Source organism: Bufo gargarizans, chromosome 9 (genome assembly GCF_014858855.1).
Source record: "Bufo gargarizans isolate SCDJY-AF-19 chromosome 9, ASM1485885v1, whole genome shotgun sequence".
NCBI lineage: Eukaryota > Metazoa > Chordata > Amphibia > Anura > Bufonidae > Bufo > Bufo gargarizans.
The window spans coordinates 96486945-96501081 of record NC_058088.1 but is presented as its reverse complement, the minus strand read 5'-3'; the positions used below and the strand labels follow the sequence as shown (position 1 = coordinate 96501081).

The window sequence follows — 14137 nt, the reverse complement described above, 5'->3', positions numbered from 1 at the left end:
GCTGACGAACTGGAAGTCATGTACTGACCATTTTTGCAATTTAACAGAAGTCTACGACAGCTCAGAGCTGCCATAGATTGCTGGCTTCATTTGTGGCAGAAAACTAGCATAAATGAAGATAAATTCGCCAGGCCTTTGCCCATGCCGCCTTCCCATTCTTTTTGGGAAAGTGGCAAGGGCGGCATAAAACTGATAGCAGCTGGTTTACATTTAGACACTGGCACTGGAGTAGAGGTCGGCGGATCCACCCCCAGATATAGGGGTTATGACCCCCATGGTATTTACTTTTGTATTGCAGCCATGTTAGCATGCACCTGTACTTTACGTACTTCATATTGTTTGGAGGTGCTGGTCTAACTTTGCACTGTTTAGACATCTAGACTATATATGCCAAACTTATCACAGTAGTTTATGCTGTATGATAAATTTAGTGCATCTTCAGACACTTATGTTTAACTTTATGCCAGTTCTTAGGGGGACATGTATCAAGACTGGTGTTCCCAAACACCAGTCTTGATCCCCTATGTGGTGGAGTGAGATGCACTTAATTTATTAGGAGGCAGATGCCTCTTTATAAATTAGGTGCATTTCTGCCTCTCTGTATGCCAGAAATTTAAATCTATGCCCAGCTAGAGGCTGACATAGACTTGAGCTATATCATACGCCAGTTTCTGGCATAATTTATCATGAATCCAGGCAGCCTTGGGCCCCTTCGCCCCGTTTCTCACCACTTTAGAAAAGTGTCTAGAAGCTCAAAAAGTTGCAAATTATGGCACATATATGCCATGCACCATAATTTGAGACTTTTTTTTACATCACAATAATGGCATGATAGCCTTAATAAATGCACCCCGTGGTTTCTTTTTCACACAGAAATTTTAGGGTGTGATGAATTTTAAACTTTGCCCCTTCCCTCAAATCCAGACCTCTTTACTTCTTATTTACACCCCTTCTATAGCAAGTCAGAAAAAGCGACTTAGGGACACATTTATTAAGACTGACGTTTTAGACGCTGGTTTTAATAAAGCCCTAAGCTTGGCGGTGGTAATGCACAAGTTATGAAGAAGTACAGGCCTCTCCATAACTTCGGCACATCCAGCCCCAGTCTACATGTAAGACAGCTTGTTTAGACCATTTACTATGCCTAAAACAGGCACAGAAAATTATAGCTGGCCTGTCCCCTTTCCCGTCCACACAATACCTACAATTTTAGATCTGGCGTAAGCGGGGCAAAGTCGCAGATAGAAGCGCAAATAAATGTTGAGCCACCATGGGTGCCTGAATCGCAACAATTTTAGCCATATTTCAGAATAACAAATGACCCCCTTAGTGTCTCAGTATAAGGTCTGTCGATGATAGTAAATCTGTCTGGCCATTGTGGAACATACCACCTGTTCGGCTCCTTCCACTTTTCTCGCCTCTTTTCAAAAGTAGCAAGAGAAGTGCAGCAATATTTGCGACTTTTTTTACTGCCACAGTGCCGTAAAGCTGTGGATATATGGCCCTAAAGGCATGTATGGCAGTTTTTTGAGGAAATTGAGCCAGAATTACAGCACATTTGGCTTAGTAAATCTGATCCAATATGTTTTCTGCATAGATCAATGGTATACATGGCCATGTGACTTGCATTGGATGTAAGGTACCCAACTTTAGGTTTGTCCCTTTTACATGCTATTCTGTGTATCTATGCAGGGTGCTGACACTTAATAAGCAAATATGGGAAATCAGCATGAAATCTATTATATTCTTATCTCCTATCAGAGGAAAAAGAACAAACTAGCACCAGGACCTTCTGTTCATGTTTTTTTTGGCCAAAGCTTTTCAATTTAGAAATTTGATTTGCTTTGCCCACTCCATCTCATATGTCTACACTTGGTTTTGCGTTTTGGGATATCGGTGTGGGTTTCCATATATTGACAGCTCTTATATTTGCTGTTTTATAAAGTATACTATTATAGACTAGTCTGATTAGAGTTATCTGAGTTAAGATATATCAGACAACTTGAAAGCAGGATAATTCAAATAAAACCATTTTGGTCTTTTTTTATCAGGATATAACATTGGTTACAGCGGTTTTCCGCTATAGATATTTGGGGCATATCCACAGGATACACATAGGGGTGGGTTCCAGGAGAACAGCGATCAGTTGTTTCCAAAACTCCTACAGCCTTGAACAGAGAGAGAAAAGGATGTGCCCCACCACCTATCTGTCCAGTCTCCAACTCGGCCAGTTCAGTATAGGTGTGTCTTATATGAACAATCCTTTTAATATATATCAGCTATAAAAATATTTTAAATCATTTTAATATAATGTACAATTAAGAAATGTTGGTATTAGTTTTCCCATATTTTTGTATATTGCAATCTTATTTTTGAGTAATACATTGGTTGCATAGCATCATTTTTAAAAATGTCCTCAATGCAAACATTTCTGAAAATAGCCCATATTAAAAACCAAAAAGACTCCCTTTAGAGCTGTAGTTAATTTTGAAAGCATAAATGATAAAAATTACATAGTTGATAATCTTCCTGCAAATGAGATAGCAAATTATCTACTGTGAAAATATGTAATCTCTAGCTAAGTTCGTAATTTCGGAAAGTAAAGCGGCTTTGCCTGAAGTAAAGCGCCAATAAGCTTAGAAAGGAAATCACAGTAGTGCTTAAAGTGTCAATTACCAGGCATATAACTAATAGTAAATTATGATCAAATACCCAAGCGGAGAGCCGCAACTACTATCATCATTTATATGATCAGCAGCAGTGACATAAACCATTCTAGGAACCCAAAATAACACAAGCCAAAAAAAGAAATTCTTATTCTGTCAAAGTACAGTATAATATATGTTATTTCTAAAACTATAAAATGGATACCGGCCAAAGTATGAACATTTTCTTTGGGGCAATCTGATGAAGGTCAAAGCTTTCAAAATTATGAATTCATTATATTAATAACAATTTATAAGAACAGGCATTATAGATAATAGTTATATGTTATATTATTGCTATAAGCCAGTCTTGTAGCAATGAGGAAATATTCCTCACAGTCAGTGGAGAAAGGTGACTGTATAGCACACTTGACAGTGACCTAATCAAATACTGTAGCTTCAGTACTTAACTATAAAATCTCTCCATTTTGAGAGGTTCATTAAATATCAACTTGACACTTTCTTGAAAACCATTTTACACACTCAGAGAAAGGACAATGGGAAAAAAGGGGGAAAAAAACATAAAACTGTGTAAGCTGGCACTGAACAAGGCCTTTGCGTATTAAGAGAAATAAAAATAATGATGACAAGGGCATGTTGATCTGCAAAGAAGATTTATGAAGACCAGAACCTTGAAGTTCTAAAATAAACATGATCAATGTTTGGAAATATGTAAGATCTATGACAACTCTTTGCCTCTTAAATTCTATTATCATATTATACATTACATCTCATCATACCAGTCAGGGCCATCTACATGGCTGTAGCATCGACCTTCAATATCATTGTCTACCCAGTTGGCACAACCTGGTTACTGATTTAGGATGTAACATCTACGTATGACACTGAAATATGCAGTGTCATACGTAGTAATTGACAAACCTTGCATGGAATTTCAAGTTGTGATGTAGTGCCCAGACTGAATATTTTGCAATTTATTGCATTAATGCAATTTATTGCATTAATAGTAATTTTGTAGCCTTCTCCAAGAGTATCTTCTTCACCAAGTATAAGTTATTACATTAATGAATATTTAGGGTGTACATAACCATTGAACAAACTTTGCATTACATAGTAACATAGTATATAGTATATAAGGCCGAAAAAAAGACATTTGTCCATCCAGTTCAGCCTGTTATCCTGCAAGCTTATCAGTGATCAGTATTACAGTGTGTGTACATTAGAAATAACACTATTTCTGGCCATCATGTGACTTGTATATTCCATTTTTAGCCAGTTTCCCCTCTGTATACTAGATCTTTAGTTTCTTGTTCTCCCAGATCTGGTGGATAGAGGCTAGCGTCCATCTACTGTACACAGAAAATAGTGAATAATCTGCTTCCTAACCTTCTCACGCTCTCTCAGAAGCAGCCACAGGATCATGGAGGACATTACAAAGAAGTTCTGACCTACACTGATTTAAATAAAGTACTTGGGCTAAGAAATTAACTGTCTATGCAATCTCTTTGGCTGAAGAAATAGACATTTCTATTTGATAAGATATATTACAAAGTTTCTTAGGGTCACTTGTACTATTGATTTTTACACCGTTTTTGAAAAGTTAGTGACCATTTACCAGTATGGTTGTGAGGGTCTGACCTTCAGGCAACCACCAAGTACAAGAGTAATGCATTTCTCCTGCATAGCATCTCTCCTGAGCATCCACTTTTCAGGATAAAACTATGAGGAAGCCATAGTACTTAAAGGAGTTATCTATACTAATAAACTGATTTTTTCATGTGATGCATATTAAAATTTCTTTCAACTATTATATTTTAATATATAATATAAGGCTCAAATGCTCCATTGAGTAGAGCTAAACCTTGCTGATGCATGGGTGAATAAAGACATCCACCTTTCCTTCACAATTTTTGGCGTGCTGCCTTTTTCCTCAACGTGTATATAAGGAGAATCTTAGTCGTCAATCCAGAGGCGAATTGCATGCGGCTTAACTACTTTTTTGTGTTGTGCTTTTTTTTATATACATATATATATATATATATATATATATATATATATATGTATATAAAGTTTGGACACACCTTCTCATTCAAAGAGTTTTCTTTATTTTCATGACTATGAAAATTGTAGATTCACACTGAAGGCATCAAAACTATGAATTAACACATGTTGAATTATATACATAACAAAAAAGTGTGAAACAACTGAAAATATGTCATATTCTAGGTTCTTCAAAGTAGCCACCTTTTGCTTTGATTACTGCTTTGCAAACTCTTGGCATTCTCTTGATGAGCTTCAAGAGGTTGTCACCTGAAATGATCTTCCAACAGTCTTGAAGGAGTTCCCAGAGATGCTTAGCACTTGTTGGCCCTTTTGCCTTCACTCTGCGGTCCAGCTCACCCCAAACCATCTTGATTGGGTTCAGGTCCGGTGACTGTGGAGGCCAGGTCATCTGGCGCAGCACCCCATCACTCTCCTTCATGGTCAAATAGCCCTTACACAGCCTGGAGGTATGTTTGGGGTCATTGTCCTGTTGAAAAATAAATGATGGTCCAACTAAACGCAAACCGGATGGAATAGCATGCCGCTGCAAGATGCTGTGGTAGCCATGCTGGTTCAGTATGCCTTCAATTTTGAATAAATCCCCAACAGTGTCACCAGCAAAGCACCCCCACACCATCACACCTCCTCCTCCATGCTTCTCGGTGGGAACCAGGCATGTAGAGTCCATCCGTTTACCTTTTCTGCGTCGCACAAAGACACGGTGGTTGGAACCAAAGATCTCAAATTTGGACTCATCAGACCAAAGCACAGATTTCCACTGGTCTAATGTCCATTCCTTGTGTTCTTTTTGCCCAAACATGTCTCTTCTGCTTGTTGCCTGTCCTTAGCAGTGGTTTCTTAGCAGATATTCTACCATGAAGGCCTGATTCACACAGTCTCCTCTTAACAGTTGTTCTAGAGATGTGTCTGCTGCTAGAACTCTGTGTGGCATTGACCTGGTCTCTAATCTGAGCTGCTGTTAACCTGCGATTTCTGAGGCTGGTGACTCGGATGAACTTATCCTCCGCAGCAGATGTGACTCTTGGTCTTCCTTTCCTGGGGCGGTCCGCATGTAAGCCAGTTTCTTTGTAGCGTTTGATGGTTTTTGTGACTGCACTTGGGGACACTTTCAAAGTTTTCCCAATTTTTCGGACTGACTGACCTTCATTTCTTAAAGTAATGATGGCCACTCGTTTTTCTTTACTTAGCTGCTTTTTCTTGCCATAATACAAATTCTAACAGTCTATTCAGTAGGACTATCAGCTGTGTATCCACCTGACTTCTCCACAACGCAACTGATGGTCCCAACCCCATTTATGAGGCAAGAAATCCCACTTATTAAACCTGACAGGGCACACCTGTGAAGTGAAAACCATTTCAGGTGACTACCTCTTGAACCTTATCAAGAGAATGCCAAGAGTGTGCAAAGCAGTAATCAAAGCAAAAGGTGGCTACTTTGAAGAACCTAGAATATGACATATTTTCTGTTGTTTCACACTTTTTTGTTATGTATATAATTCCACATGTGTTAATTCATAGTTTTGATGCCTTCAGTGTGAATCTACAATTTTCATAATCATGAAAATAAAGAAAACTCTTTGAATGAGAAGGTGTGTCCAAACTTTTGGTCTGTATGGTGTATATATATATATATATATATATATATATACATATATAAATATATATACTGTGTGTGTATATATATATATATATATATATATATATAGTTCTCGCCTGTGATTATTCCTGGCGCTTGCAACAGGGTTGTTTGTAGGAAGCTCATTGAACCTTCTTATATGAACATTAAATAATGTGAAAATTAATATGTAATGTGGCAGTTGCTATTTAAAGCCACAGCACAAATTGTCTATAGTTGAATAAGCAAACATACAGATCTGAAATGTAATTCTCTTCTCAGAGTTATAACACATAAACTTGATTTAATAGCATTTTCTCGGTCTGCATAAAAAGTTTATTAACTTTGTATGTACTTTTCTTTTTAGATTGGATTCACATTTTAGTTTTCAAACCATATTATACGTATCATTCAAATGTGTCACGACTTCACCGCAGGTTCAACTGACCGACTTGACAGCATCATATGGAACTATGATGCTGTGAGTTTGCATTAGCTTAAATCTGTAGTTGGCCTGTGACAATCCAAGTAATACAGAGGTACAATATAGCTGGAACACTGACCTGTGAATTCAGTCAGTAACATTTGAAGGCTATGTACACCTTTGGGGCAACTTTGTTTTATTATTGAATTATACTAATTAAAAATATATTTTTTAATTGGTCTTTATTAAGAATTTTGAACCACTGTCTCTGTGCAGCCTTGAGTTTCTCTAGTAGCAGGCTCTGAAATGTCATTCTGTTCCATCAGGCAGCTCAGCTGACAGCTCCTTATTTCTGATTTCTGACTGATAAGAATGTGGCTTAGGCTACATTCACACACTATGGTTTAAGTTTTCTGGTATTGAGTTAGGTCATAGGGGCTCAATACCGAAAAAAATGCTTCAGTTTTGTAACCATTCATTGTCAATGGGGACAAAACTGAACCGAACAGAATGGAATGCTCCAAAATGCATTCCGTTCTGTTTAGTTGCGTTTCCAGACCGGAGAGCAAACCGCAACATGTTGTAGTTTGCTTTACGTCCTGGGATGCGGAGCAAGTCAATGGGGACGGATCCATTTTCTCGTACTCAATCTGACACAATAGAAAATGGATCCATCCCCCATTGAATTTCAATTGAGTTAATGACGGATCCGTCTTGGCAATGTTAAAGATAATACAACCGGATCCGTTCATAACGGACGCAGATGATTGTATTACAGGTAACGGAAGCGTTTTTGCGGAACCCTGCCGGTCCAGCAAAAACACTGGTATGAAAGTAGCCTTAAATAAGTGTTAATGACCTTTTAGTAACTTAGAGGTAAGGTTTATTAGATGACTGACACAAAGTGAAAGTACCATTCACACAGCTGGTTAAACACTTAACTCTTTGTGAAAGAATAGCTCAATATTTTTTAATAAATACCGATTGAAAAAATGGTTTTAGCCTAAAATTAGTAAAATGCAATCATAAAAAAAATCTAAAATATATATGAAATTATAATGCTTTCTCCTATATCAAAAGTTGCTATGTTGTGGCTTGCTATGAAAATGGTTGCAGAAAATCGCACCCTTTTTTTTATAAGACAAAACATGTTACTTAGTTGGTCTTTTTTCTCTCCACTGAGACCAAAAGGTTGGTCTCACATGGCCATAATAAAGCCCCATTTAGAGTCCATATATATAGCCTCAGGACTATGAATCCCTATGAGTCTATTGCAACAAGCTTAGATCCCCTGGTAATCTCTGGTGTCTAATGCCAATTTTACACAAGCACATTCAGTCCGAGAAAAACGCTCCGAGTGACAACTGTATTTACCGGACTGAACAGGACTCTTATGAAGCAAACTCATGGCCACATAGTGATTTATGATGCTGTGTGTCCCTACCTGACTGCAGGTCTACTGTACTGTACTCATATGCTGCCATGAGTACAATTCAGTAGATGAGCGGTAGTTCAGGAAATACAGTCCTCACACTTAGCGTGTTTCCTGGACTGAATATGCTTGTGTGGAACTGGCCTAAGTTTTAATTACAACAGAACAGAAAAAAGGGACCAAATGCATAACTAACTAACACATGCAAATAAAAATCATGTGTAGCTAATTTCTACTGACACACTGAAGGCACATCTGATTGGTACTTCTCCACTATCACTCTGGAATGTAGTAATAATAGGTGTTCTGTGAAGATTACACTGCAGTCTGCATCCCCATAATAGTCATTTGCAGCAGGGAAACTTCCCAGTTGGCAGATGCCCGAGGGGCCGTCTCACAACCACCAGATAGATAAATAATGGTCTAGAGCTCTTACAGTTGATTATTGCTGGAGGCATCAAGCACCGCAGCTGCAGGTGCCCTCTTGACTATTCAATTCAACTGTCTTACCATCCTGAGGCAAATGTAGAAGGAGCATGGAATGTGGCAGCTGGAGCAGATTCTTTGGATGTATTTTATGCTGCTGGGATATTATTTTGTGTTGTACTATGGTATTTGGCTCTGCTGGGGCGGTATTTTGTACTGCACTGTGTTATTGCTGGCTCCACCTGAAATCAACTGTATTACCATCCTGGGGCAACAAAAGAAGGATGATGGAATGTGGCACTGACCACCACAGAGGTGCAGATTTTTGGTACGTATTTAGTGCTGCTGGGATATTATTTTGTGCTACTGTGGTATTTGGCTCTGCTGGGGTGGGATTTTTTGCCGCAATAGGTTATTGCTGGCCCCACCTACTTGTGTTGGGCCTGCCTTCTGTCAATTTGGACCTGTCTACAGCATGGGGCCACTTTTAGGTTTTTTTCAACTCTCTTTGATAATTTATTATTGGTTGATGAATATTTATTGTAATAGGTTCTTACCATTATGAGGATTTAGTATATGATGTTTGTTAAAGGTCCATCCTCCAATGTTTGAAGAATCCATCTCAAAGCCTTGCAAGATGACTGTCCTCCGTTCCCATAATACAAGGTCTGGGCATGATTCATATTCATATCCAACCGACACTGCCACACAAGAAAATAAATAGTTCAACTTCAATACATTTTCTGCCAGTTATACATTTGATTATTTTGCAAAATTTCATCAGATGTTCAAGTAAATAGATCAGTCAAATCTCTGATCTGATGTCTGCAAATGACAGCTGTGTAATATAAGTATAAATCACTGAAGTTTATATGTCTTTATGAAGAATTTCTGATACTTTACTTTTTTAGCTGGCTGACATGTTATCTTCAAATGAAAAAGCAGCCAAGTAAATTGCCTCTATTACTGTTTGCCTAAAGCACAGAAAAAGTCATATTTCAACTCATGAAATGCTGAAAGCACAAAATAACTTATGGATAGATTAATCCTTGCCTGCACTTTGCACCTTACGGTCCAATTTGGTGATCAAGAGCTCCTTAGCAAAGAAACAGTCCAGTAGTTATTACATGATCATCCTCCTTGTCAGGAAAAAATAAATGGGTGTCTTTACTGAAAGGAGTCTTACACATTTAAGTTTCCATTCTATCTTTCCAAAAAAATATTAATGTAATCATCCTGTTTATCTGGATTTAACAATCACAATCAGACCCTCTTTCAAGATAATAATGATTGAACTTAAATAATATAAAATCCAATGTAGTATCACACTTCCATAAGGAGACTACATATTACATATATGTAAGGTAGGCGGCTTCTACTATAAGAACAGAAATATCTAGAGACAAGCAAATTTCTTGAAACTCATTATTTGAGGTCCAATTCGCATGAATCAGTCATCAGTGACAGCAACATGTATGGTTATGGGTAAATGGATGGTAGGGGGTGGTAAGAAACAGCCCACTTAAAGGGGTTGTCCAGGTTCAGAGCTGAACCTGGACAGCCCTCCATTTTCACCCAGGCAGCCCCCCTGACAGGAGCATCGGAGCAGTTCATGCTCCGATGCTCTCCTTTGCCCTGCGCTAAATTGCACAGGGCAAAGGCATTTTTCTGAGTTCCGGTGACGTAATGGGGCTCTCTATGGGGCTGACAGGAAGCCCGTTGACGTCAAGTAAAACGGCTAAAGCCCGCCCCTCAGAGCCAGTGACGTCACCGAACCCACCGCTGGGCGGAAGTTACCGCCCGGCAGTGTGTTATTGAAAACACAAGAGCCTGTGCCCTGCGCGATCTAGCGTAGGGCACGGGAGCGCATCGGAGCATGAGATGCTCCGATGCTAGGCTCAGGGTGGCTGCCGGGGTGAAAATAAGGGTATGTCCGGGTTCAGCTCTGAACCCGGACAACCCCTTTAAAATCACACTGCACTGTCTGAGTTTTTTCTAAATTAAAAATGGTCCAAAATATATCTCTTTTTGGTGGCAAACGCCTTCTTCTCCAACTTTAAATGGTGGCTGTCATTTTGAGAGATTCATTCTAATGAAATCACAAAAGTTTAGGATTTGGGAATAGATTTGATTAGTTTACAATCGATTTGCTCACCCCTAGAAATAGCTCAATAAATCAGTAAACCAGCATATTCTAGAGCATTGATCTCCAGTCACAAAACAACTACAAACATATCTTGATGGCTGCAGACCGGTAGAGTCTCAAACTGTAGACCTATAAAGACACATGTTGTTCACAATACTACAGAACTGACCACCTACAGCAGTTGCCTTTCCCAGGTTCTAATGGTTTCTCCTAGTACTCAGATACTGCCAGGACTTACAGTAGGGCCGAATGGTATAACAACTGGATGATCGCAAGAAAATTATTTTGAAGCATGTATCAACACTGGCAGACAATAAATATTTAAAAGTAAACTTACTTAAATAATTGACACAGACTCTAATCTGTAATACTACCCAAGTAAGACAATAGAAAGAATCTATGATCCATAGACAAAGCAAAAAACAAACTCTGCAAAAGACAATTAACAGAATTCACAAAATAACAGCAAACTTTAATGCTGGAAACAATAAAGGGGCTAGAAAGACTACAGGTACAAAGTTACACAATCATGACAAATCTAGGATTCTAATGATTATCAATACAAATACACAGAGGACTTGCTATTACCAGCAACTAATGAGCAGAAAGCTTCAACATTTAAAGGAAGGCCATCCATGCAAGAATTCCTCCCTAAATTAACCAATTTGAGCAAAGTGATCATCTGGCCCAGAGATCAGCTATAAGGCAGTTGCATAGCTTTTTCCCTGCTGCTTGTAACAAGATCAAGCATATTTTCAGAATCTGTTCTTTTAGTAACATAGTATATAAGGCCGAAAAAAGACATTTGTCCATCCAGTTCGGCCTGTTATCCTGCAAGTTGATCCAGAGGAAGGCAAAAAAAACTAAAAACTGTGAGGTAGAAGCCAATTTTCCCCACTTAAAGGGAACAAAATTCCTTCCCGACTCCAATCAGGTAATCAGAATCACTCATTGGATCACTGACCCATCTCTAGTGGCTATAGCCTGTAATTTGTATTGATTATTATCGAGTTCTACAGTAAAGACTGGACAAATGAATTTACATTTTCTGAAATATCCCATTGCTTAAGCTGACACCTGCTATATGTTTATCATATAAAGTATGTTCAGCCATGAAACTTCTCCAGAAAGCCACATTTTTGAGAAGGCCACTTCCTTATCCAAACCAGATTTTCAATTCTATCATACCATATCATTTATACTGGCCATCTATTTTTAGAAGAACAGACCATTTTTTTAGTGCAACTTTGTGTGGCTGTCTCAAGAGGATTGTCTATATTATAAAGGTAATGTCATGCAAGTATCAACATTAAGACCCTTGGAGCCATACTTGTATAATAGAGATTTCCAGTGAATATCCACTAAATGTTAATACTACAAAATTATTACATCCAGTCAGTGTCTAAGTTTGAGTGGCAAAAACTTAATTGCTATTACAATTTTTTTCAAATGGCAATGTTCAAACTTGGGGTTATTTAGGCTACTTTCACACTAGCGTTCGTCGGTCCGCTCGTGAGCTCCGTTTGAAGGAGCTCACGAGCGGACCCAAACGCCTCCGTCCAGCCCTGATGCAGTCTGAATGGAGCGGATCCGCTCAGACTGCATCAGTCTGGCGGCGTTCAGCCTCCGCTCCGCTCGCCTCCGCACGGACAGGCGGACAGCTGAACGCTGCTTGCAGCGTTCAGCTGTCCGCCTGGCCGTGCGGAGGCGTGCGGATCCGTTCAGACTTACAATGTAAGTCAATGGGAACGGATCCGCTTGAAGATGTTACCATATGGCTCAATCTTCAAGCGGATCCGTCCCACATTGACTTTACATTGAAAGTCTGAACGGATCCGCTCAGGCTGCTTTCACACTTAGAATTTTTTCTAAGTTATTAATGCAGACGGATCCGTACTGAACGGAGCCTCCGTCTGCATTAATATGATCGGATCCGTTCAGAACGGATCCGATCAAGCGCAAGTGTGAAAGTAGCCTTACACTGAACAAAAATATAAACGCAACACTTTCGGTTTTGCTCCCATTTTGCATGAGCTGAACTCAAAGATCTGAAACATTTTCTACATACACAAAAGACCCATTACTCTCAAATATTATTAGTAAGGAGAAAGGAGGAATCTTGCCAAACGGGGCAGTGATAGTGGATATAGAAGTAGAAGCGCTCCCCCAGCTCTATTTCTACTTGCAAACCGGCCCGGCAGATCCCGATCACGTGACCGACACTAGGTCACGTGAACATTACAGACCTAACTACGAGCGCGCGCGCCTGGAGACCACGAGGGACGCCGACAGCCGGAGAATCCTACTGCAAGCAACAACTGACCGGAGCAGTGAAGGAAGACACCTCCACGTGGCGGGTAAGCGATCTCTGTACCTAAGACAGTGCGGGACGCCGCACCGAGGTCCAGAGCACCAATTCCCCCACAGGAGCTATACATCTTCCCACAAATATAAGGCCTTCTATTACACAGAAAAGTATCACTTTTTAACTTACTGAAATCTTGTTTAAAGTGCTACTTATGGGACAATATGTTACATACGTAACACATACTATCTCTCTACTATTTTTAATTTTTCTTTTTAGCGCTATCTTTGGGACCACCGGATGCTGAACTATAATACATAAGACTGTACTCTTTTCTATTTTTATATATTTTTTCTATTTTTTATCCATTTTTATTTCACCTACTACATGAATAGTTTTTTTCCCTTTTAGCCCAATTCACTCTATTCTACACCATATATCACAAACTACTGGGAAAGGCTACCCCACCTACTCTAGCCAGTCTCAAAAGACTGTACTCCCCGACCATCCCCCTTTTTTTATCACAACACACCACCTACCCCAACGGACTAAATACCGTCCATTTTTTCCCCCATCCATTCTCCACGAATTTACCCCAAGATCACCTAATATCAGTCACCTCCCATCTGGCACCCGTAACAAGTGCCCAGACTATTACACCCACCTTTTTCTTGAAACACCAGTACCCAATTTTAACATATGTAAGATTTTAACAAAATAAAAAAAACACTATTTATCCCATCTATGAGTGTGCCTGCTACCTTCTTATCCTAAATCTTTTCCTTTTGACTGGGTGAGTCAAAACCAGCAGTTCAGCACCTCAACCATTCTACTGACCAGTTGAGCCGCCTTAATCCTATTTTTCATACTCTCAAATATTGTTCACAAATCTGTCTAAATCTCTGTTAGTGACACTTCTCTTTTGCCGCGATAATGTATCCCACCTCACAGGTTTGGCATATCAAGGTGCTGATTAGACAGCATGAATATTGCACAGGTGTGCCTTAGACTACCCACAATAAAAGGGCACTCTGAGCAGTTTGATTACACATCACAATG

General features: G+C 39.3%; 1 protein-coding gene across 3 annotated transcripts in view; it reads right to left on the bottom strand.

The window, feature by feature from the left end:
- TENM1 (teneurin transmembrane protein 1) overlaps positions 1–14137 on the bottom strand; it is a 766344-nt gene that overhangs the window by 130139 nt on the left and 622068 nt on the right. For all 3 annotated transcript variants that reach the window (XM_044305876.1, XM_044305878.1, XM_044305877.1), the window contains exon 22: positions 9185–9328. In XM_044305876.1, the coding sequence (XP_044161811.1) occupies positions 9185–9328 (144 nt within the window). The remainder of the gene's footprint in view (positions 1–9184; positions 9329–14137) is intronic.